General features: G+C 44.2%; 5 protein-coding genes and 4 non-coding genes across 9 annotated transcripts in view; 1 reads left to right on the forward strand and 8 right to left on the reverse strand.

The window, feature by feature from the left end:
* LOC122619436 (extracellular sulfatase SULF-1 homolog) overlaps positions 1-21,515 on the forward strand; it is a 29,317-nt gene extending 7,802 nt beyond the window's left edge. Inside the window, exons 3-10 of the mRNA XM_043796388.1 lie at positions 16,771-17,652; positions 17,967-18,293; positions 18,349-19,012; positions 19,080-19,924; positions 19,986-20,296; positions 20,368-20,565; positions 20,629-20,731; positions 20,794-21,515. Of these exons, the coding sequence (XP_043652323.1) occupies positions 16,886-17,652; positions 17,967-18,293; positions 18,349-19,012; positions 19,080-19,924; positions 19,986-20,296; positions 20,368-20,565; positions 20,629-20,731; positions 20,794-20,905 (3,327 nt within the window). The 5' untranslated portion in view covers positions 16,771-16,885 and the 3' untranslated portion in view covers positions 20,906-21,515. The remainder of the gene's footprint in view (positions 1-16,770; positions 17,653-17,966; positions 18,294-18,348; positions 19,013-19,079; positions 19,925-19,985; positions 20,297-20,367; positions 20,566-20,628; positions 20,732-20,793) is intronic.
* On the reverse strand, positions 1,221-3,157 carry LOC122619437 (D-xylose-proton symporter-like 1). The gene is made up of 3 exons (XM_043796389.1): positions 2,880-3,157; positions 2,491-2,663; positions 1,221-2,429 (listed from the first exon to the last, which is right to left on the reverse strand). The coding sequence occupies exons 1-3, from the start codon at positions 3,082-3,084 to the stop codon at positions 1,296-1,298; spliced, it is 1,512 nt and encodes a 503-aa protein (XP_043652324.1). The 5' UTR covers positions 3,085-3,157; the 3' UTR covers positions 1,221-1,295.
* Positions 3,751-5,533, reverse strand: LOC122619438 (probable polyol transporter 6). The gene is made up of 4 exons (XM_043796390.1): positions 5,304-5,533; positions 5,063-5,235; positions 4,794-5,012; positions 3,751-4,718 (listed from the first exon to the last, which is right to left on the reverse strand). The coding sequence occupies exons 1-4, from the start codon at positions 5,473-5,475 to the stop codon at positions 3,807-3,809; spliced, it is 1,476 nt and encodes a 491-aa protein (XP_043652325.1). The 5' UTR covers positions 5,476-5,533; the 3' UTR covers positions 3,751-3,806.
* LOC122619439 lies at positions 6,482-8,177 on the reverse strand. Its single transcript, XM_043796391.1, has 3 exons — positions 7,979-8,177; positions 7,746-7,918; positions 6,482-7,674 (listed from the first exon to the last, which is right to left on the reverse strand). Exons 1-3 carry the CDS (start codon positions 8,142-8,144, stop codon positions 6,541-6,543), a joined length of 1,473 nt encoding a protein of 490 aa, XP_043652326.1. The 5' UTR covers positions 8,145-8,177; the 3' UTR covers positions 6,482-6,540.
* LOC122619440 lies at positions 9,276-9,758 on the reverse strand. The gene has a single exon (XM_043796392.1). The coding sequence runs from the start codon at positions 9,668-9,670 to the stop codon at positions 9,470-9,472; it is 201 nt and encodes a 66-aa protein (XP_043652327.1). The 5' UTR covers positions 9,671-9,758; the 3' UTR covers positions 9,276-9,469.
* Trnav-aac lies at positions 9,851-9,923 on the reverse strand. The gene has a single exon. It is a non-coding gene; the product is annotated as a tRNA-Val (tRNA).
* On the reverse strand, positions 10,216-10,288 carry Trnaf-gaa. The gene has a single exon. It is a non-coding gene; the product is annotated as a tRNA-Phe (tRNA).
* Positions 10,328-10,400, reverse strand: Trnav-aac. Its single transcript has one exon. It is a non-coding gene; the product is annotated as a tRNA-Val (tRNA).
* On the reverse strand, positions 10,625-10,697 carry Trnaf-gaa. The gene has a single exon. It is a non-coding gene; the product is annotated as a tRNA-Phe (tRNA).
* Positions 21,516-21,769: the final 254 nt, after the last annotated feature.

Consider the following 21,769-nt stretch of genomic DNA (forward strand, 5'->3'; position numbering starts at 1 on the left):
GGTCGGAAAGGGGTTGCGCGTAATTAATGTGCAGAATCACGCGTCTGCATTTAATTCACTTTGGGGCATGGGAAATCGCCGAATCGAGAAAGCCACTCGAGCGACGTGGCAACATTTCTGCACGCACTTGGTCGATGCGATTGGGCACCCAATGGATGCCCATCTTGGACTGCTTCGTCTATTTAAGGGCATCGCCAGCGTTTTCCCACTGATTGCGGAACATGCTGCTTTTGCTCTTGCGGATGGCAATTGTCCTTTATTGCCATTCCTTCATTAGGCTTCCGAGTCTGGTATGGCATTTTAATGCAATTTTTATGTGCATTTTTGTGCGCTGTAAAGGCCTTATTCCCTACAACTCGGCTTCCCCGTTGTCGATGGATGTGTCAGTTGTAAGATCATTTGAATTGTAATTCATATAATTCGCCGTATTGTTGTCTTGATGGGCCTTTGTGACCGGGGCTGTAAGTGCCTGACTTTCGTTTCTGGTGAGTGCAACGTTGCCACAATTCACTAGAGTCTCAATTAGTTGGTCACTGAAATAATTTATTCATCATGTTTATCTAAATTCAACTGCTAAATACATTGTTCACAAATATGCTCCTTCCAAGAATTCAAATTACAGCTGCTGCTTTCGGCCAAATGTTTAATTGGGCATGAAACAAAATTTATCCAAGGAAGTGCATTAAAAACGAATAAACCGCCGGCGAGAACTTAAACAAACATGTTCGGCATCCGAGCGAACTCCACAAAAGCGCCATCAAAGTGTCAAAAATGGAACACATGTGGGGATTAGAAGCGCGCAGAGCTGGCGGAGACATAAATTAGCCCATAATAAAGTTCTAAATAAAGTCTGCTAGCCGCAGGGCATAAAGTTTATAAATAGTCTCCAGTGGCGCACTGAAGGGGGAATTAACCGCATTCAAAATTTGAGAAGACATAAATATGTTTCAATGTCTAGAAAAAATGGCAAAGCAGCCGCCGACTGCATTTACTCTTCACGCGGAAGTTAAATCGTAGGTAAAACAAGAGAGAAAGCTGTAGTCGACTTCCTCGACTATCAGGTACCTTATTTAGTGGGAGCGCTTCCTTCTGCCTGTTACACACTTTTAAAAAAAAAACTGCTCTATAAGTAATGAGTCTAATAACTTTTAAACATTGTTTTGAGTATATTCACTTGTTCAGTTTCAAACACTATCAGTTAAACTGAATAATGTATGAAATACTTAAAAACTTAGTCATCGGTTATTTGAGGTCAACAGTTTATTGGACAAACAATAAATACGAGTAGAAGCCACCTAGTAGGCCATGACATCGTGCACCCGGCGGAAGCGTTCGCCCGCCTGTCTTAGCGTCAATCCCCGGGTCTCTGGCATTAGAACGGCAAAAGCCACGAGGCCTATTACCATAATAATTCCGACGGCGACGAAGTACGTGTAATAGGACTCCGCGGTGGGAACGAACTTGACGATCACGATGATGTGGATCACCTGCTCTAGACACACAATCAGGCCAATCAAGAAGGGTTTTACTCTCAACGGAAAGGCTTCGCCCAGATAAACGGATGAGCTGCAGATGAAGAAGCCGGCGAAGAACTGGAATGCCATGCCCAGACGGCACACCTGCCACATGAAGTAATCGTCAAAGATGTGCACATAGTCCCCGTAGACTCCGGCCATGCCCAGCATTAATCCAGCCATGCACATGAGTCCAAGCAGGGAGACAAATTTCCGGCCCACAGTATCCAGAACCGCGAAGGTGATCAGGGCACCAATCAGGCGTAGAATTCCGAATATAATCGTGGGCCAGGAGTACAGGGTGCCCTCCACCAGCTCCGTGGTTGCCAGTATGGATTGTGACAGTGGCACCGAGAAGGTGAAAGCCACGAAGCAGCGGAAGAGCAGCAGCTTGAGGAAGGGCATCATGGACTCTCCCAGCTGCTCGCCTACTCCCTGGGCGGTGCCCTCCACCACGTACAGCTTGGCCTCGTCGTAGGCTCGATCCCCAGCCTCTCGAGTCCAACTGGATCCCATTAGCTGCTTCACACTGGCACGTGCCTTCTGCTCCTGGTTCTGGCGGATATAGAAGATCGGCGAGTCGATCGTGATGGCTACGCTTCCCAGTGCAATGGCCGTAAAGACGATTCCAAAGATGCCGTGCACTCGGTTGATGGTCATGCCCAATCCCTGAGCCCACTGCGAATCGTAGATTACTTGAATGGCCACTCCCAGTGCCAGAGCATACTGCTCCAATGCACAGCAGGTTCCTCTGTTAGTGCTCGAAGCGATCTCGGCGCTGTGGATTAGGAATGGCACAGTGATCAACCCTATGCCAACTCCTCCCACATATCGGGCGGCCAGGATCGACTCGTTCTCATATGGAGCGCTCACAAAGATGATGGCGTCAATTAGGTTCATCACACCACCCAGACCCTGCGGATTAACATAGATATTAGCATAGGGAATGATCTTGGGGCTACTATTTTCCACTCACATAAAATACCATTTTGGGCAGAAATGCTGATGTAATGGCGGACACCACAGCACCGATTATAACGCCAATAAACCAACTGTATTGGAACTCCAGCGTGCTGGTGGAATCGGCAGTTAAGTTCCAACCAAGTCCTTGGGCCATGTCCATACCAGCGTACACAAAGAGAAGGGTGGCTGTTTCAAACACAATGTGGTTCTTCATAAATTTACGAAACTTCTTAGTTTCAAAAAAAGGTATCCGTAGACGTCAATTAACTAACACCGCTATTATGTTTTTACAGTTTGGCAGACTTGACAATTTTACTTAAAAGCTCCATGGCTTGCAAATAATAGCCTTTGTTCTATTATTCGTTCACTACCGAATTTCGACCAAAGTTCTGCTGATCTCACCTGCTGTTCCGGATTGCGTTTGAGATGGGTTTGCCCATCGGCTGTTCGACTGGGTGATGACCACCGTGGTTGGTGGAGGAGGCGGTGGTGGTTGTGGTTGGCGTCCAGTGGTGATATACGTGGTCTGTATTTGCTGGGGTCCCGTGGTGATGTAGGTGGTTTGCTGGACGGGCACTGGACCCGCGGTAACATATGTGGTCGTCATATTTTGGCTTATATAATAAACAGCGTTCTAAATTTGCCTTGCCTTGCAAGGAGCTGGGTCGATTCGTTCGGATTGGTGGCCACTGGTTGACTGGGCGAGCTTTTATGAAATATTTGCGCGTAAGTAGTAGCTATCAGCAAAAAAGATATCTGACAATTGATATATTTTATCAGCTGGTAGATACTCGCGTTCTCCGCTTTACGGTAGGCCTGTCGCTGGCCGTGATTCATTTGAAATAAGCCACAATAAGTCGTGATAAAGTCACAAAAATATTCAAGGGCCTTGGGTCCAATGTTTGTTACTCACTCCATTGCGGTGTCCTGGCTGACTTGTTCTAATGGATCGGTTGGGGGGCACAAAGTTCAGCGTGAGCCATCGTTTTGGGGCATACCCCCAAAAAGTAAGGGAGCTCCAGAAATAGTTAATTAGCTCTGGATAAGCGGATGACGAGTTGCAGCTACTTGGAAATGTGTTATCAATGCCATTTAATTGATTTGATTACCAAATGTCAAATAAATTTATTCGAGTTGATAAAAGTGCTGTTCGGTCTTGTATCAACCATATTTATTTCAATTTTATCAATTTTTATTTGTTTTTTCCTGTTATTACTCTTAAATATCAAATCAATCAAATCAAATCAAATTGCAAATTGATGTTTTAATTTTATTTAATAGAGGACTTTTTTTACATTTATAAAGGCAATTAAGGTTAATGTCTTTTTACTAGAACAATCGTATGTTCATCAATCGCTGGAATCGCTGGGTAGCCTCCCGTAGTGTTGTTTTCCTTGTTTCTGGGATGACCATCCCAAAGAAAATCACACCAACTAGGAGAATGATACCCACAGACAAATAGTAATGGTAGAAGAAATTCTCCAAACCCTTGTTGTATCCGACAATATTAATGATGTGGATCGTTTGCTCGAAGCCTATGATGTATCCCACAAAAAAGGGCTTCACTCTTATGGGAAAGGCCTCGCCCAGATAGACGGATGAGCTGCACACGAAGAGTCCTGCGAATGCCTGAAAAGCGACTCCCAGTCTCCAAACCTGGTACATGTAGTAGGTGTGGAGCACATTTGCCGGATTTGCATAGGAGACAGCCATGCAGAGCATCAGGATAGCCATGCAGAGAAGACCCACGAGTGAGATGAGCTTGCGTCCCAACTTGTCCAAGGATGCCGTGGCCACTAGGACGCCTAGCAAGCGCACCAGTCCCCAAACAGTTACGGGCCAACAGGAAATAGATCCTTCGGTCAGGACAGCACTCTTGATTAGAGACTCGGAGAGGGCCAGAGAAAACGAGAAGGCGACGAATCCGCGGTAAAGCAGCAGTTTTATAAAGGGCACCACCGAGCTCCGTAGCTCCTGCCAGAACGTCCTCTTCTGGCTCTCCGCTACGTATAGCTGAGCTTCCTCGAATTCCTGATCCACTGAGTGGTGGAAGCTTCCCAATAGTTTCTGGTGGCATTTGCGAGCCCTCTCCTTCTGTTTGAGACGCAAATAGAAGATGGGCGACTCGATCGAGAGGGCTGTCATTCCAAGACCAATAATAGAGAACACAATTCCTATTATGCCATGAACCTCGTTAACGGATGCTTCCTTGTCATCAACCCATTGAGTGTCATAGATAACCTGAAATTATTAGCATTTTATTAGCATTGACACATTTTAAACGTTTCTCTATAAGAAGTTTAATGATTTAGGAACCTGGATGGCAATGCCCAAGGCCAGACCAAACTGCTCCATTGATCCGCTAACCCCGCGATGGTTGTCCGTCGCCACTTCTGCACTATGGATGAGAAACGGAACGGTGATTAATCCGATTCCTAATCCAGCCACGTAACGAGCGGCCAGAAGACATCCGTAATCAAAGGGAGTACACGTGAATATAATAGATCCAGTCAATTGCATTAGACCTCCAAGAACCTGCAACGTATTCTTATTGCATGTGTCTAGGCTGTTAACGTTTCACTCACATAGAAAGGCAACTTTGGCAGGAAGGTCATGGTCAAGGAGGCCAAGGCTGCTCCAGCCAGAACTCCGATGAACCAACTGCATTTAAACACTTGCGTGGCCGTCGTGTTTAGGGTCTGATTCCAACCCGAACTATGGGCAAGGTCCATGCCGCCGTAAACATAAAGAAAAAACACTGACAAAGGATGATTTGTAAAAGAAGGAGCATTCTTTAAACGCACAAGCTTCATTTGCAATACCCACCTGCATAGGCCACGTTAAGTTGCTTGTTGACTTGCCGTACGGATCGTGGATTGCTGGTGGGTGAAATCAATTGGATCGGAGGTTCCGGAGAAGCTGTATTTGGTTTGTATCCTTCTGCGTAGTCCTTGGTGGAAGAAGGATCCGGACCAGTCGTAACGTAAGCGATAGTCATGTTTCCTTCTTTCTTGTGGTCGGGATGATGCCTTTTGTTCGATCCGCTCAACTTGATGGACAAGTGAGAACTATATGAGTTTTAAAAACCAATTGCAGTGCCATACACATTTTCTGAGGGATTAGAGCAATATTTGATAAGCTTTTAAATATAGTCTTAGGGCACTATAAAGTAGTTCCGCCAGTATAAGTAGAACCCAATGAGGCTCGATAAAAATGTTGACTTTTAATTTGACGAACTGCTGAAGAAAGTTTTGCAAGAAACCGTTCCTTGGTATAAATAAGCATTTAATTATTTGTTGCACGTACATATGTAGCAGGAAATAAATATCTTTTTTTTATAGAAAGCTTTTCGGGAATTTTTGTGTTTACCAAACTACGAAAAAGTAAACAATGTTTTTATACCCGTTACTCGTAGAGTAAAAGGGTATACTAGATTCGTTGAAAAGTATGTAACAGGAAGAAGGAAGCGTTTCCGACCATATAAAGTATATATATTCTTGATCAGGATCAGTAGCCGAATCGATTTGGCCATGTCCGTCCGTCTGTCTGTCCGTCTGTCCGTCCGTATGAACGTCGAGATCTCAGGAACTACAAAAGCTAGAAAGTTGAGATTAAGCATACAGACTCCAGGGGCATAGACGCAGCGCAAGTTTGTCGATTCATGTTGCCACGCCCACTCTAACGCCCACAAACCGCCCAAAACTGCCACGTCCACACTTTTGAAAAATGTTTCGATATTTTTTCATTTTTGTATTAGTCTTGTAAATTTCTATCGATTTGCCAAAAAACTTTTTGCCACGCCCACTCTAACGCCCACAAAACCGCCAAGACTCTCCTTCGCACTTCGAATAGCTGAGTAACGGGTATCAGATAGTCGGGGAACTCGACTATAGCGTTCTCTCTTGTTTGTATGTGAATTCTTTAGTTGTTATTCCAATTAAACGCTTATGCTATAATGCTTATCACATGACGTTATATTATTACGAATCTAATTTTATTAACTTAAATTAGTAAGAGAGAATATGTATTTTGTAACAATTATAATGAGTCTGGAGTCTTAGACCTAGTACATCTGTAAGTCGTACCACTTCTGAAAACGGTGGCCAGCCTTCCTCAGCGTCATCTTCTTCGTCTCAGGCATGGATACGGTTAAGTAGATCATGCCCACCAGCATGATAATGCCTACGGCCAAGAAATACTGGAACATGAAATCTTTGCTGGGCGCTGAGCTTACGCAGGCAATTACGACGATATGGACGATCTGCTCTATGATGACAATCACGCCGACCATGAACGATTTGACCCGCATTGGAAAGGCTTCGCCCATATATGCTGATGAGCTGCACACGAAGAGTCCTGCGAATGCCTGGAAGGCCATTCCGATATTGCAGGCTGAGGTCATCAAGTTAAAGCTTATTAAGTTGATCACGTTGGCATATAGACCCGCCAATCCGAGCATTAGTCCGGCCATAACGAGGAGGCCCACCAAGGATACCACCTTGCGGCCCAAAGTGTCCAGGAATAAGAAAGCCACCATGACTCCGATCCCACGGAGAACACCAAATAAGTAGATTGGCCAAAGACTGCTGTCTTTCTCTGCTACTGCGGTGCTCGAGATGATCGACATGGTCAGCGGCAGAGAGAAGGAGAATGCATCGAAGCAGCGGAAGAGCAGCATTTTCAGGAAGGGCATCACCGAGGCCACCAGCTCCTCGCCCAGCGTGCGATTGTCGCTCTCCGCCACGTACTTTCTGGCCTCTTCCAGAGTTGCACTAACGGCACCGGGATTATGGCTCAAAAGTTTCTTCTGGCTCTGCAGCGCCCTGTTTTGCATATTTCGCCGAAGATAGAAGATTGGCGACTCTATCACCAGGGCAGTCATTGCCAAACCACACAGGGAGAATACGATCCCTAAGATGCCGTGAATCTCGTTTGGGTTTGAGCTAATTATTGAAGTCCACTCCGTAGTAAAAATCACCTGAAAGAAAATTCCCAGGGCTAGTCCGGACTGCTCCATTCCGCCGTTGACTCCTCGAAGGTTGCAGGATGCCACCTCCGCGTTGTGAATGAGGAAGGGCACCGTAATGAAGCCGATCCCCAAGCCGGCCAAATAGCGGGCGGCCAGGCAGGCCGAATAGTCTGCAGGTGCAGCTGTGAATATAATGGAGCCAGTTAGTTGCATCAGACCACCAAAAACCTAAAAATGTTTAAGGAAGAGCATATAAACATATATTTGTACACACTGATAATGGCGTGTTTTCAACTTACATAGTAGACCAGCTTAGGCAGAAAAGTCATGGAGGCAGTGGCGGCCACTGCTCCAATGATGACACCTACAAACCAACAGTATGAGTACTCCGTAAACAGGAGCACGCTGTATGGTTGACTCCAGCCCAAGCTAGCGGCCATGTCCATGCCACCATAGATGAGTAGGAAGAAAACTGGAAGGATAGTGTCGATAAAGACATGCAATTTTCGACTTTGCAGTCCCATTTTCTCACCTGCATAGGAGGCATGATTCTGTTTATTGATGCGCGTAAAGTATCCTCTGTTATTACTGGTTAGAGCCGGTTTACGGGGCTCAGGTGGTGGTGCGGTGGCAATGATGATGGCTTCCTGTGAAGGTTCGGGTACTGGACCCGCAGCTGTGGTTTGCATACCACTCATTCTTACAAAGTCGATATTTTTCGTTCGGAAGCTCGTGCGTTACTGGGGACCACTAGAAGTCCACAATTGTGCTTAAATCGGACAAAAGTTGGTCCGAACTTGGCGATACTGATATCTAGCTGATAAGTAAATGACATTATAATCAGTTTATAGATACTGGTGTCTTCACCGATTTTACTCGATTCGATTCAATTCAATTGGTTGTTTGGCCTTGAATATGATTCATGATCGGTGAAAATGGGGACTTTTCGGGTAGTCAACCCGGTGGGGTAAACTAAAAATAGTTTTTACATATCATTGGAATTTATTGATTTTTAAGTCTTTAGCAATAAAAAAGGACTCCTGATATGTGCTTCTTTTATTTCCCACGTATTTAAAATATTGGAAATTTTTAAAAAAAAGAGCTTTTAGATTTATTCGGATTTTTTTATGCCCTTCCATCGTCTGGCCCAGACTTTTTCCCAACTATCCAAAGCCGGGATGGATGCAGCCATGTGTTGCATGATGACTCCCCAGCGTCTGTTTATCGTTTTCATGATGTTTGGCATCATAATTCCAGAGAGCAAGACAGCGACAAACTCATCAGGCTTAAAATAATAATCGTAATCATAATCATCCCAACGCCGACCGCACTCGAGTGTTTGCTTAAGTTGTCTCAAATTGCGCAATGTCTGCACTGACATTGCCATTTCCATCCACACCCAACTTCATTCCGGCCAGACCAGCATCTTTGCGAGTCAATCTATCTTGTTGCGCCTCAAACTGTCAAATTGCGCCACATGTCCATGGATTCGAGTGGTGGGGCATCGGGGAGACAGGCTGTTGCCTTTTCCTTGTCATTTGACGCTGCTCGACAAATTAGCCAAACGCCTCGCCAAGGCATCCCATTTCCAGACCAAGGCACATCAGCAGTGCCATCTCCATTTCGTTTCTAGGGATTCAAGTACATTTTAATGAGTTTATGCACAAAGTTGTCTAATGGCGTAAAAATTATGAGCGCCAACATGTGGCTACGGATATCTGAGTGTGGGTAGCGGTGGGGGTATGGCTGTAGATGGAGATAGAGATAGGATAGATCTGGAGTGGCGCATGGCTCCTAAGCACTTTGCATAAATTTCTGAACTGCTGCTGGCTTTCGGGTGGAACGCGACGACGTCTGCCAGCCCACTAATGGAGTCTAATTACTCTAGCCGACAGCTTGACGCGAATCTCTTGGCTAATAAAAACGTATTAAGACAGCGCACAGACATTCGCCAACTGTTGTTTATTCATCGGTTTCCTCTCAGCTTCTACAAATGCGACATGTAGGAATCGTCATGTGACCATCAAGTGAGTGCTTCTCCTCGGCTCCGCGATCCCACTTGTGCTTTTTTCGTCTGCCTCTGGGCCAACTGGCTCTTAAAGGCCATCTCCAGGCACCTCTGACTGAACTTCACCACCAGCATTACGTATACGCACTTCAGCGAGAGCAACAGCACCCGCTTCCAGTTGAGGTAGGTGCGAGTCCAGGACGAAGATGTTGGCATGCCGCTGATCTTAGGGGAGGTTTGCCAGGGGAGACCTCACTCAAACTTGCTTTACAATTTAAACATATAAGGTGCCGGCAAAGTGACACATAACTCAGATGTTTAACAAAAAATATATACTGACATCAAATAATGCACATTACACGGTCTTCAGAACATGCATTAAAATAAGAATTCCTATGTTTCCGCCCGGGATTGAACCGGGGGCCTTCCGCGTGTTAGGCGGATGTGATAACCACTACACCACGGAAACACGTGTTGGGGTTGATTCACCACTTTTCGGTTTTAAGGATAATTTAAGTGATTTTAAATAAAATTCGTATAACGTGCATAGTGCTCAGTGTATACGGTTTGAAAACATAGTAATTTAATCTATAATTACTTTCTATGAACTTACTTTATTTAATTAATTTTATCTTGACAACACATTTTAACTGTCTAATTTAGAGTCGTGATATGCCTTGAAATTATTCCAAAATTTATGTAATATATATGTTAGTGATTTCTAGTTTACTAAAATGCATAATTTGTGCAAAAATAATTATTGCCGAAACCCGGGATTGAACCGGGGACCTTTAGATCTTCAGTCTAACGCTCTCCCAACTGAGCTATTTCGGCCATTAATTACTTTCGTTTTCAAAAAATGTATAAAATTAATGTTTCCGCCCGGGATTGAACCGGGGGCCTTCCGCGTGTTAGGCGGATGTGATAACCACTACACCACGGAAACGGTTGTTTGGGTGGTTTGAAAACTTTCGAATTTTAATTTTTATAAATTGCATTATATTTTGAGAAAAAGCATACCTTAAAATGACTTGAAACCCGAGCTAAATAAACTATGTTGTGGTAATTATATATTTAATACAATTTATAATCAAATATAAAACAAATCTAGTTGCTTTAGAAATACAATAAGTCACCAAAAAAAAAGCAATTTTATAAAAAATAGTATGTTGCCGAAACCCGGGATTGAACCGGGGACCTTTAGATCTTCAGTCTAACGCTCTCCCAACTGAGCTATTTCGGCCACTGGATTCTTCGCGTCAAAGTTGTGAATTTCCCTTAATTTCCCGTTCCTTTTTTAATAGTACATGCTGTACTTTTTCAGTAAACGATATTTTTAAAGCGCATTTATGAAGACATACAAATAAATCTCTAAATTCATTTTACTTTTCCATTTTTAGCCTGTCACAGGACTGACAGTTGCAAAAATGTATGTTGACACTTGCATGTCTTAAAGTCCACATCAATTTTACAAAAACTTATTGCAGCTGCCGGTTTTGAGCAGCGGAAATTTCTCTTTATAGGTGAGCTGAATACAAACCAATGTTGTTAGTGAGGCCAAGAGTGTAATAATTACCTCAATATCTTTTTGAATTTCAATTTTTATGACGTTCTGGCACAGGGGAGTCCAAACAAGTATAATAATACTTTTAGTACTGCGACGATGACAACGAGGCGTATGCGATGGCAAGGCTACATTATTTTGCGATCATCATTTTGGCAAACTTTCAGAAACAATATTGTGATCTTTTAAATGGAAAATTTGGAAATGAATAAATAAGGCAATAAACTGGCAAAGCCTTTCGGTGTATATATTACACTGGTTCTTGATAATAGAAAACTAAGTTTGAAACTTATTTCTGAAATAATCAGGCTGAGGAATGCACATGCTCCACATCCCTTTTTCTTTTAAAATCAAATTTGAAATCCTCTTCCCAGCATACTCGAGTCGCTGAAAGCATACAACCTGATCCTCTGTCTATCTGTAGATATATATATATTTTTTACATATATGGAGGAGCACCTTCCAGCTGGAGCCTTCGGGAGTGTGCAACTAATGCGGCTTCCGTTTGACGCACGGCGCTGAAAGCTGAGTCCCAGCTGAAGTCCACTGAGTCAGCCGTTGTCTTCATCATCGGCCGCCACTGCTATCCTGTCGTTTTTTTAATGATTCACATTTTTGAAAGCAGATTCTTTGAAAGAGAATCCACGCCTTCGCCCCGCCCTGAAATTGTTTATGATTTATCGCCTGCCCACAAGCCTCATATTTTGTGTGTGCCTTGACCACTGTCCATTTGGTCCAAGGTGAACCGGTTTTTTTATTTCACCCGCATTATTATTATTATTTTAATTATTCGTTGTTTTGTGTGTCATCACTTTAGAATTGCCTGCTGGCCTGGAGGCCTTTCTGTTGAAAAACTATTTGCGAATCGCGGACAGCGGCGACGACAACAAAACACATTCTTTTGATATGTCAAGAGAATGTTTAACATTTTCGCTACAATTTCTATTTTCGGTGCTATTCATTTTGGGACCAGACCTTGACGGCAATGAGAACTGGGAAGATTAAAACAATTGTGAAGGGAAAGCGAAATTTATGTTGTTTGATTGTGGAATGCTAAAAATATATTAGTTTTTGGTCATGTACATGTGTAGGTCTATAATCAGCTTTTGTGATAAGAAAGGCAGAATGTAAAAAATCGATTTTACAGCTCGTCGGGGAAAAACGCTACCTCAAAAGGTATCTCTTATATGCAAATGTCAGGCAACAATTTTCCTTCGCAAAACTCCAAATAGCCACGCATTTGGTCGAGTGAAGTAGCGGCCGTTAGCTGACTTTTTGCTAGCAGTGTGTGTTGCAGTGGAAAATGGCTAAGTGGGTCACAATTAGATTTGATTTGTTTATGCCACAACCACAGGACTTGTTCCCCCAGCCCCGTTTGACTGCGAAGTTATTGCGAGGGGGCAGGACGTTGTGTGACAGCTTTAATAGAGCAATTGTAGGATATTTTCAACTCACTAATAATGCTAGCAGTAACAAAGTTTGTTCAATCGCCTTTAACCTTTGCTGGCAATTTCGAATTGCATTTGTTGAGTGGCTCGGGCCTTCTAACCATAACTTGTAATTGAGTTAGTTGCATAAATTCTTGTTTTTATGATTTTTTTCTGCCAGCAGCAGCTGCACAATAATTTGCTAAAATGTGTGTAAAACAAATTGCAAGAGATTCCATTACAAAATAACTGCAGACATGTGCTTGAGTAAGAAACTAATTTGGCTGCTACTTTATTAAAAAGGAATAAATATTCATTTTGCAATGCGGCGCGGCCATAAAGCCAATTGAAACCTTTAAAACGGAGCCCCTCCCAGTTCGTTGCCCTCTTGGAAATGAGCCATTAATCGAGCTAAACGTGAATCTCGACACTTCGCTCTGGTGTCACTCTCCCTGTTATAATTCTGACAAAATGACAAACAGACATGCGAAAATACAACAAGAAACCCAAAAAGATTTATTTTCAGTAATTTCAGAAACAATTTGTTGCCATTGAAATTTATTGTTGCGCCGGCGGAACACGATTTAAATATGTTCCGCTACGAGCACTCACTCACGACATTTGGTTATTATTTCCATTAACAAATCGTTCCTAACCCACTCCAATCCCTTGGGATCTTTCGCATACAATTATATATACATATTCATATGTACATACATATATACGCGTATATATAATTTGCTTATTTTTTGGCTTCCTCGTCTAACACTTGTCGTCTGACTGACCGAATTCGGAACGTGCCTCAAAGTCATTCACATTGTATTTTTTTGCCCCTTTCTTTCCTGTTCCGAGTTTGTTTTTTCATATGAGACAGTGTTATTGTTATAGATTAAAGCGTGCGCATAATTTCAAAATTACTCGTCCAAAGTGCTGAATGACATTTAAACTTTGTCAAATAGATTCGAAGAGCACTTTAACCTTCCTGAATAACAAACTCATCGTGAGCTTGATGATTCCCCTTGATGCATTCCTCATAATCACCTGCTTAAGTGTCAGGCCAAAGCGGACTTAAATATTTCAAGTCCATTACAAAACTGTCACAACATGTTGGGGTTTTGCGGAGTTGTGTAAGCCAGAAACGCAAATTGGCTTACCGCACGCCCCCTTTAAGTGACACTTGCCACACGTTCTTGCCCCTACTTTGGATGTACAAAATAATGTAGGCGTTTCGGTTTAGGTTTTGGGGTCCCCATTAAATATGCATAAATCGAACCGGAAAAGCCGCCAGTAACGAAGACGCTGCTGCTGTTGCACTCGGATGCGAGTGGGAGTTGCTCCATGCTCCAAGCTCCACGTTCCACGTTCCGTGTCCCATGATGCATTCGCGACAGCCGAGCCTGAGTTAGCTTTTAAATAGTTAGTTAAGCGTTAAATTGACTCTGCAAAAGGCATCAACTGGTCACATGTCAGACCCAATCCCTAGCCGCCTGGCTGCCTTGTTAATTGCATAATTAAGCGCAAAGTTGGACTTGGCAGGGGTTCAGCCTACGCAGTCGCTGCTCCACATTTGCTCCACATGGCCCGGGTCTCCGGACTCTGGACTCCAAACTCCCGACTGCCTCACTCGCCAACTTTGGCCCACTTGAGTCTCGCTGACATGCCGGCTAATGAGTCGCCGCTCCAATCCGCAGTCATTGCCAGGAACTGGGCTGATAACGAGGAATTTATAATTTGTTTGCCTGGCCGTCAGATTAGTCAACATCACTATCTTTTTGCATATTCATAAGAGGCAGGAGTCTGCAGCTACCGTAGCTCCACACTTTCAAATTATCTTCGACTCTAAGATATGTGTAATTGAATGCTTCCTTGTCCCATCTGGAGATTTATCTGATGGCTTTCCCTTTTCTGACAGCTTGGGTTTCCCGCCCGACTTCTTTTCACGTCGACTGTGTAATCATTTTGTACGTTGGATAAGAGACTTCGCCTTATTTGATATGCAATTGGATTGTCACGTCTTGGGTAATTAATTTCGTTGGACTGGACTTGCCATGCCAAGACATTTGTGAAAATCTGGCGTAGAATAATATGCAGATTGGGGATCGCTTAAAAATTTCTACAATCAACTATTTTTTTTAGCTGTTGATCTAAGGCTTACTTTTGAGTCTCTTTTAATATCTACAGAGATTTTTTTCCAAATCAACTTGCGCCTAGAAACGTTGGTAATAAAATTTTATGATCACCTAGCAACAGGCACGATTTGAGATTGCAGAAAATGGAATTAAGATGGGAGAATCCGAAGAATCGGGGCGTAAAGGAGAAGGATACAAGACCAAAGTCATGAAATTCATGAATGAATCAGGAAATCGTGTTGGCTTTCATCCTCCCTGCATGCCGCCAATCTCTCGACTCCTTTAACTGAGTTTGGTGAGACAAGATTGCTGGTGTTGCCAAGTCGGGAACACGTTCACTGTGGTCCAGACCGAAGAGGCTGCCCCTGTGCCTGCCTCCTACTCCGATCCCCATCCCGATGCGATCTGAGCATGCGTGACGTCTGTCGTCTGTCAGCAGGCGACAGGAAGATGCCGCACAAAAAGAACGAGAATCCGGAGAATCGGGAGAATCAGGCTCTTTCGGCCGCGTCTGTTTGCCGAGAAACATGTTTCCTTTTTTAGGGCCAAAGCTGTTGGGTCAGGCCTGACCCAAACTCGTTTCCATCTTGGCTGCTTGGGGCTGCACATGGGCCAGCCATCAAACCATCGGAAAGCAGCCTTGAAGAAATAAGGAAGTTTCTTCAGTCAAGTGGATGAGGGTTTCCAGCTGCTTTCACAATGGATGCACTTCAGTTGGCTTTCCTTCTGTTTTTATTTTTTTTCGTGCTACTCAAGCTGGCCTGCAATTGTGATGGCAAATCTGCAATATTTCGATTGCGATTGGAAAGGGAAGAACGAAACATAATTGAGCATGAATAAATAAAATGCCTGGAAAAATATTGCATTTGCAATTGGGATGGCGGTGGAGTGGGAGGCTTTCTCTATTGTGCCACTCTCAAGTGGCTCATTGAGTTGGCTTCTAGCCATCCATATAGCAATGCATCTTGCATCCACCGCCGGATGTTGGGCATCTCCATCTATCAGCTATTTGTGTTGCAACCTGCGTCGTAACGTTGCTGCCAGTTTTATTTTCTGTTGGCCTTATTTGTGTTGCATATTTAACTACAGTTTGGTTTTTTTCGCAGCATGTCAAATTCGAACTCCACTCCCAAAACTTTTTGCAGGAAGTTATTGTGGTTGTGCAACAGTTAAGTTGGGACTGAGCTGGAAATTGAAAATTGCAGATTGGGACTGAATAGCTGTGTATTAAAGTTATCACAAAATGTAGAGATTTTTTGAGATATACTCATGACAGTATATCATTTCCTATTGGTGATTTGAGAAGCGCCGAGAGCGGCGATATTGGCAGAGAGTTCGTCACAGACCTTAAAGTTCAGCCTCGAAAGCTAAGACTATCTTGAAGAGCGATCTCTTTCCTTTGTTGTTGAATCGCTTGGCTCACTTCAAGGTCGAGTCAAAGCGTTAAGTGCCCTGGCAAATGCAGAAGGTCTTGACTTACTGGAGCTTTTATGGTGTTCGAACCGCTAAGAAGCGGCTAAAGTGGATGACTAGTTCCCTTGGTGGAACTTGCAATGCAACAAACAGCGGCACTGTGACCACATAAATCACACTTAAACGGCACCAGTAAACCTCTTTATTTCCCCCACACAACTTAGTCTTCTTCGATATGGGCAGGTTGGGTGGGTGGTGGATTGCTTGGATTTTGGAATGGCAGCTCTTAGCCAAGCAGGCATAAAGTGCACAAGAAATTTCCGTGAATTTGCCGCAGAATAAGGGAAGAGCTACTGCGAATGCAGTTTTCACTTAACGGCAAGTGCCACATAAATTTCACCAAGGACGCAAATACACTTCACCGGAAACCAAGCGGAAGGTGGGTGGTTGGTTCGCAGGCTCTGACAGTAACCGACATTCGGTGATAAGTGGACAAAATGTGCATCGCTCTGATTTGCCGCTCTTGGACAAACAATCTTGGCAAATATTTGGTACCAAGGACACTCGGGTAGAGGTCAATTGGGGCATGAAATTTCGAGGCGGGCAAAGCAGCTGCAGATTGCAAAGCAGCTGCAAAACCGGCAGCCAAAATCAGGTCCAATAAAGATGCTTGAGTTGGCTTGAATCGCGGCGAAAAACAACTCTTTCCACACTGTGCAGTTAATGTTGCATCTCAAATGCCGCAACGAGGTTAAAAGTTATATTCTGTCATTCTCTTTACAGGTTACCAAAAGATGAAGCAGTTTTCGGGTGAATTGCTGGCGTTTTGAGCGCGGCTGCAGAGGCGCTAGATTAGCGCCCAGGACTTGAAGCGCTACATTCATTCCCACCTAAAACGATGATGCAGCACTCCAGTTTACGCCTGATAATTGGCGGCCTGATACTCCTTCTCTTCGTGTTTCATGTCTTCAGCAAGGAACAGGGATCTCATTCCCACAAACGCAGCCACTCGGCGAAGAGATTCTCGCGGGACTCCAACTCCGCACGTGAGCGACGACCAAACATAATCCTTATTCTGACCGATGACCAGGATGTGGAACTGGGCTCCCTAAACTTCATGCCGCGCACGCTGCGGCTTCTTAGAGATGGAGGAGCTGAATTCCGGCACGCCTATACGACCACACCCATGTGCTGTCCGGCGAGATCCTCTCTGCTGACCGGGATGTACGTGCACAACCACATGGTGTTCACCAACAATGACAACTGCTCCAGTCCCCAGTGGCAGGCCACTCATGAGACGCGATCCTATGCCACATATCTGTCGAATGCAGGCTATCGCACCGGCTATTTCGGAAAGTATCTAAACAAGTACAATGGGTCCTATATCCCACCAGGTTGGCGGGAGTGGGGAGGTCTGATCATGAACTCCAAGTACTACAACTACAGCATCAATCTGAATGGGCAAAAAATTAAGCACGGCTTTGACTACGCCAAGGACTACTATCCGGACCTGATAGCCAATGACTCGATTGCCTTCCTCCGCTCCTCAAAGCAGCAGAACCAGCGCAAGCCGGTGCTGCTCACCATGAGTTTTCCTGCACCACATGGCCCTGAGGATTCGGCTCCTCAGTATAGTCACCTTTTCTTCAATGTGACCACCCATCAGTAAGTAAATACCTTAACTAATTATACCCAATAGTCGCTGAATAAAACGGTACACTCGATTCGTTGAAAAATAGTAACACATTGACGTATGCGTTTCCGACAATGTAAAGTAGGTATATTATTGATCAAGATCTCTAGCCGAGTGGTTCTGGCCATGTTGTCTGTCCGTCCGTATGAACGTCGATATATTGGAAACTGTACGTGTTGTAGTTGCATTCACTCCCACGCTCTTGAAAAATGTTTAGATTTTTGAAATCGAATATAACGCTTTCTTTTTTTGGCAATAGTTTTTAACATTTAGTTTGCACTTATAGCACTCCATCGTATGATCACGCGCCGAATCCAGACAAGCAATGGATTCTGAGGGTCACCGAACCCATGCAGCCTGTTCACAAAAGGTTCACTAATCTTCTCATGACGAAGCGCCTGCAAACACTCCAAAGCGTCGACGTGGCCGTGGAGAGGGTATACAACGAACTAAAGGATTTAGGAGAGCTGGACAACACGTATATAGTTTACACTTCCGATCATGGTTATCATCTGGGTCAGTTTGGGCTTATCAAGGGAAAAAGTTTTCCCTTTGAGTTTGATGTCCGCGTGCCGTTCCTTATTCGTGGTCCAGGGATTCAGGCCTCCAAGGTGTAAGTACTATGACTTTATAGATTTCGCGAAGCTAATTATATTGATCTTCGTTAGGGTCAATGAGATTGTTTTAAATGTGGACCTGGCCCCTACTTTCCTGGACATGGGTGGTGTGCCAACGCCTCAGCATATGGATGGGCGCAGCATACTTCCACTGCTGCTGAGCAGAAATCGCGCTGTGCGGGACAACTGGCCGGATAGCTTCTTAATTGAGAGTTCCGGAAGAAGGGAGACGGCTGAGCAAATAGCCGAATCTCGTGCCCGTCTTCAAATTGAACGGCGAAATATGAAACTGGTCAATAGTTCGCTACTTGAAGATTTCCTCGAAGGAGCAGGCGAAAGTACCACCATTATTTCGAGCAGCAGCACCGCCGCCACATTGATGAGCTCAACCGTTCAGCAGCAGGAGGATGGTGAAGAGGAAGTGGAAACGGACAACGAAGAGGATGATGTAGATGGTGATGGTGCCATGGACAGCTCTGCAGCTGCCCTGGAAGAAGATGACCTCGACGATGCCGCCTTCGAGGAGGGCGATGAAGAGCTTGATCAGGAATTCCAGCAGAACAACGATCTTCCACTGGCACCCTATATAACCAAGATGATGCGTCTTAACTCGGAGTGCTCCGACCCGGCGCTACTCAAAAACTGCCTACCTGGACAAAAATGGAAGTGCGTCAATGAGGAGGGACGTTGGCGGAAGCACAAGTGTAAATTTCATGTGAGTAGAGAGGCAAAGTATTCTGCGTGGTAGACATTCTAATAAGAAGATGTATGATTTATTTCAGCTCCAGTTAGAGCATCAGTTGGCTGCTATGCCCCGGAAGCAATATCAACGTAACTGTGCCTGTTTCACTCCTGATGGCGTAGTCTATACCAAGATCCGAGCCCCTTCTGCTGGATTGCATCGCGTCAACAAGCGCACTCATCACGGCCAAGGAAGGCGTCGAAACAAGCGGGAGGTGTTCCACACAGAGTTACCTGACGAGATGGAGGAGCTGTTGGATCTCCACCAGGTCGTCGATCAACTGGTTGATCATTCGCATCGCAGAAAGCGTGATTTGCCCGGAAGTAGCAACGAGTCAATTGCCCAGGTCATTCAGCAGATACAAAGCACCCTGGAGATCTTGGAGCTTAAATTCAACGAGCACGAGCTGCACGCATCCAACTCTAGTGGCAACTCATATGAGCGGGGAGAAAAGTACCCCAAATCTGGTGGCCATCGCTGCTTTGTGGATGCGACCACCGCTAAAGTGAACTGCTCAAATGTGATATACGACGACGAAAAGACGTGGCGTACTTCGCGAACTCAAATTGATATGCTGATCAAGCTTCTAAAGGACAAGATTGGCAAGCTGAAGGAGATGAAGAAGCAGTTGAGGGAAAGCAATAAGCAGGCCTTGGCCGCTGGCAGAAGAAATGATAACCGACGGCGTAATGATCCCAGTATACTGGATAGTGGAGCCGGACCAGAGTTCAACATGAGCTACTTTACTGAGACCAGCAGCACGCCAAGATCAAACGTCGTGGGCCAAAAGGAAGTATTCGGAGGAAACGTATTCGATTCTTCGGAGCAGTCGCTTCGATTTACACCGCGAGCAGAATGCTATTGCGAACCAGATGTGGGCGAGAAGTAAGTAAAGCAATAAATTTGGATAATTAGACGCATCTAACTTATTATTTTCCACCTTTAGCCATGCGGACTCTAAAGAAATGGCGCGTGAGGCACGCAGGAAGCTTAAAGAGGAGCGACAGCGCAAGAAGGAACGGAAACGCATTAAGAAGGCACGTCTGGAAAAGGAGTGCCTGTCCGAAAAGATGAACTGCTTCTCGCACGACAATCAGCACTGGCGAACGGCTCCCCTTTGGAACGACAGTCCTTTTTGCTTCTGTATGAACGCCAATAATAACACATACTCCTGCCTGAGGACCATCAATGCCACACACAACTTTTTGTACTGCGAGTTTACCACAGGCCTTATCACCTTCTATAACCTGACCATTGGTAAGACGACACCATTAAGAAGTTCAAAAATTGGGGAATTATATTTGGGAATTTACTTTCGTTCCAATTAGATCGCTTTGAAACTATAAACCGCGCAGCAAGCCTTACGCCTGGAGAGAGGTCCCACATGCACGATGCTTTACATCAGTTGAAGGGCTGTCGGGGACGCAGCTGCAGCATCCGCCGACACCAGAATCACCTGGAGAGCGGATCCAGTGCTCCACTACTGCCCATCAATCAAGTGCACCGCAACAACAAACGAAAGCACTGTGAGCCTCTTAACTGAACAAGTTGATTTATTTTTTCTTATTTCCTGTTCCTGCTTGTTGCAGCTCCTCTCGCGGGTGCAGTAGGCAACTTTGCCTTCGTAGGCCCACGACTGGATGTGGAAGCTCTGCCTCCGATGAAGCGGCGAAAGCTGTCCAAATACAATAGGTATGTAAAGTCGACTGGAGTTAGCAGAACACAAATCTATCTTGTTCCTCAAACTGTTTCAGATTGACTGGCTCGCAGCAGTCGCACATGAAGCGACGTCCCTGGAAGCAGATGCCCCTTCAGCAATCTCCCAGATTCTTGCGCACGCATTCTGTGACACCAGCCCAGGCCTAAAGATACGGCGGGACCTAGTAACCAACACACATATCCTATGCGTATCTTTTGTACCTTGCTTGCCTGCTTCTAATCTTTGGTTTGCCCCATTTAATGTTTTCATACATAAATAAGACTGTGTTTTAATCTATCTTCTAATATTTAGATTTTTTTAATCAAACTGCGTGTAGTACAGTCCTTGCTACATTTGGCTTGCAATATTTATAGTTAGAGCTACATTTTTGACTAGCTCCTAGGCCACCTAATTTGTACATAAATTTAGTATCGAAATTTTACGTAAACTAAATAAATTATTTAGCGAATTGGTTAAAAGTTAAATTAGTTGAGCATACGTAGCAAAGATTTTATAAATTAAAGCGAACCCAAATGAAATTGTATTTATTGGCCTATGCTAACGGAAAAATGTTATTGTATTGTATTAGAGAACAAAAAACATATTTATGCCGAACTAGATACGTTCTAATTGTTAAGTACCCTACCCAAATTCCCAAAGACGTTTTGTAGCAGTCCAGCTTAAAATCGAACAAATATATTGTATTTGCCTCGTTATAAATGTCATCAAATTAACTCAAGATTAATATATATAAAATGAATTATTAATAAACGATCAAATAAAACTGCAAAGAATTACTTTTATCACAAACAAACTTAGTACCATTATTTAATGTGTATTGGGAAAAGAGAGCATACTTTTGGACAGAGATGGCCTTTATTTCGCTTCGTAAACAGTCAAAATTTTGTAGAATGCCATGCACGAAGCTGTAGTTCAAGCATTCATATTTCGAAAAATGTCTGGTTGTACATAATTTTGTTTTTTTTTTTTTGGATCATAGCAATCCTCTTTATATCTAATAAGAGCGGTCC

The sequence above is a fragment of the Drosophila teissieri genome, chromosome 3R (genome assembly GCF_016746235.2).
Source record: "Drosophila teissieri strain GT53w chromosome 3R, Prin_Dtei_1.1, whole genome shotgun sequence".
Taxonomy (NCBI): domain Eukaryota; kingdom Metazoa; phylum Arthropoda; class Insecta; order Diptera; family Drosophilidae; genus Drosophila; species Drosophila teissieri.

What these genes read in the sequence shown, in the direction of transcription:
- LOC122619437 (XM_043796389.1), bottom strand. Translation starts at nt 3,084, where the DNA reads ATGACGACCACATATGTTACCGCGGGTCCAGTGCCCGTCCAGCAAACC. An exon ending in AACGCAATCCGGAACAGCAG is followed by an intron (nt 2,664 to 2,879) that starts GTGAGATCAGCA and finishes TGTTTGAAACAG; the next exon opens with CCACCCTTCTCTTTGTGTAC. An exon ending in TGCCCAAAATGGTATTTTAT is followed by an intron (nt 2,430 to 2,490) that starts GTGAGTGGAAAA and finishes GTTAATCCGCAG; the next exon opens with GGTCTGGGTGGTGTGATGAA.
- LOC122619438 (XM_043796390.1), bottom strand. Translation starts at nt 5,475, where the DNA reads ATGACTATCGCTTACGTTACGACTGGTCCGGATCCTTCTTCCACCAAG. An exon ending in ACTTAACGTGGCCTATGCAG is followed by an intron (nt 5,236 to 5,303) that starts GTGGGTATTGCA and finishes ATCCTTTGTCAG; the next exon opens with TGTTTTTTCTTTATGTTTAC. An exon ending in TGCCAAAGTTGCCTTTCTAT is followed by an intron (nt 5,013 to 5,062) that starts GTGAGTGAAACG and finishes AATACGTTGCAG; the next exon opens with GTTCTTGGAGGTCTAATGCA.
- LOC122619439 (XM_043796391.1), bottom strand. Translation starts at nt 8,144, where the DNA reads ATGAGTGGTATGCAAACCACAGCTGCGGGTCCAGTACCCGAACCTTCA. An exon ending in GAATCATGCCTCCTATGCAG is followed by an intron (nt 7,919 to 7,978) that starts GTGAGAAAATGG and finishes CTATCCTTCCAG; the next exon opens with TTTTCTTCCTACTCATCTAT. An exon ending in TGCCTAAGCTGGTCTACTAT is followed by an intron (nt 7,675 to 7,745) that starts GTAAGTTGAAAA and finishes AAACATTTTTAG; the next exon opens with GTTTTTGGTGGTCTGATGCA.
- LOC122619440 (XM_043796392.1), bottom strand. Translation starts at nt 9,670, where the DNA reads ATGCCAACATCTTCGTCCTGGACTCGCACCTACCTCAACTGGAAGCGG.